Source organism: Sphaeroforma arctica (assembly GCF_001186125.1).
Source record: "Sphaeroforma arctica JP610 unplaced genomic scaffold supercont1.11651, whole genome shotgun sequence".
Lineage (NCBI taxonomy): Eukaryota > Ichthyosporea > Ichthyophonida > Sphaeroforma > Sphaeroforma arctica.
Window position 1 is genome coordinate 1 of NW_014028907.1, and position 807 is coordinate 807.

The following is an 807-nucleotide window of genomic DNA, read 5'->3' on the forward strand; positions in this document are numbered from 1 at the left end:
GTGTACAGCTTATATTTTCAAACCTACAAAATGAGTCTCAGATATCCCTCAGTATGCGTGCACAACTTCTGCATATATACAGCCAATCATCCCGGACCTCTGACCACTCTAACCCTAAACCCTAGACCCCGTGTACAAGCCTCTGTAACCCCCATACCTGCTCGATGGGTCCCAGATTGCCCTCATTGTCAGGGCACATCTCCTGTACAGCCACTGCCCATGTCTCCGCGTCTTCGACCACCTCGTTCCTATCCACGTGCGGCGCTTCCACGAGGCGGCGATACCGGGACAAACCGGTACACGCCATCAGAACCACCTGTTGCGTGTACACAATACGACGGTTGCCTTCTTCCGCGCAAGGCATGCCTGTTTGGTTTGCAGTTGTGGGTGGGTGGAATATTGAACAATGGCCCTGATACTTTAGAACCCTAAACCCTAAACCTGAATTCTGACCCCTGAGGACAGTAGGTGGTGGTAATATAATAATTCGGAGTAAGAACAGTTATAAACACATATAAATTCATCCATCTTTTATGGCATTTGACTGGGCTGTGAGAGAAGCTCGGTACAAGAATGTGTGTACGTGCCTCTGCATACATGCATATGCACATATAGCACAGATAGACAGTTCAACTCCATACCATTGCGAGAGAATGCCACAGATAGTCTGATTTTTGCACAACTGAGAAACAAGCGAACGTCATCAGAGTGACGCAAAACGGATATATATATATATATATATATATATATATATATGTGTGTGTGTGTGTGTGTGTGTGTGTGTGTGTGTGTGTGTGTGTGTGTGTG

General features: G+C 46.3%; 1 protein-coding gene across 1 annotated transcript; it reads right to left on the reverse strand.

Annotated features, from left to right (window-relative positions):
• Positions 1-157: 157 nt before the first annotated feature.
• On the reverse strand, positions 158-364 carry SARC_17675 (hypothetical protein; the record flags this gene model as incomplete). Its single annotated transcript, XM_014288231.1, has 1 exon — positions 158-364. A coding segment is annotated over one exon (207 nt), but the record flags the coding sequence as incomplete, so codon positions are not given.
• Between the last annotated feature and the right edge of the window lie 443 nt (positions 365-807).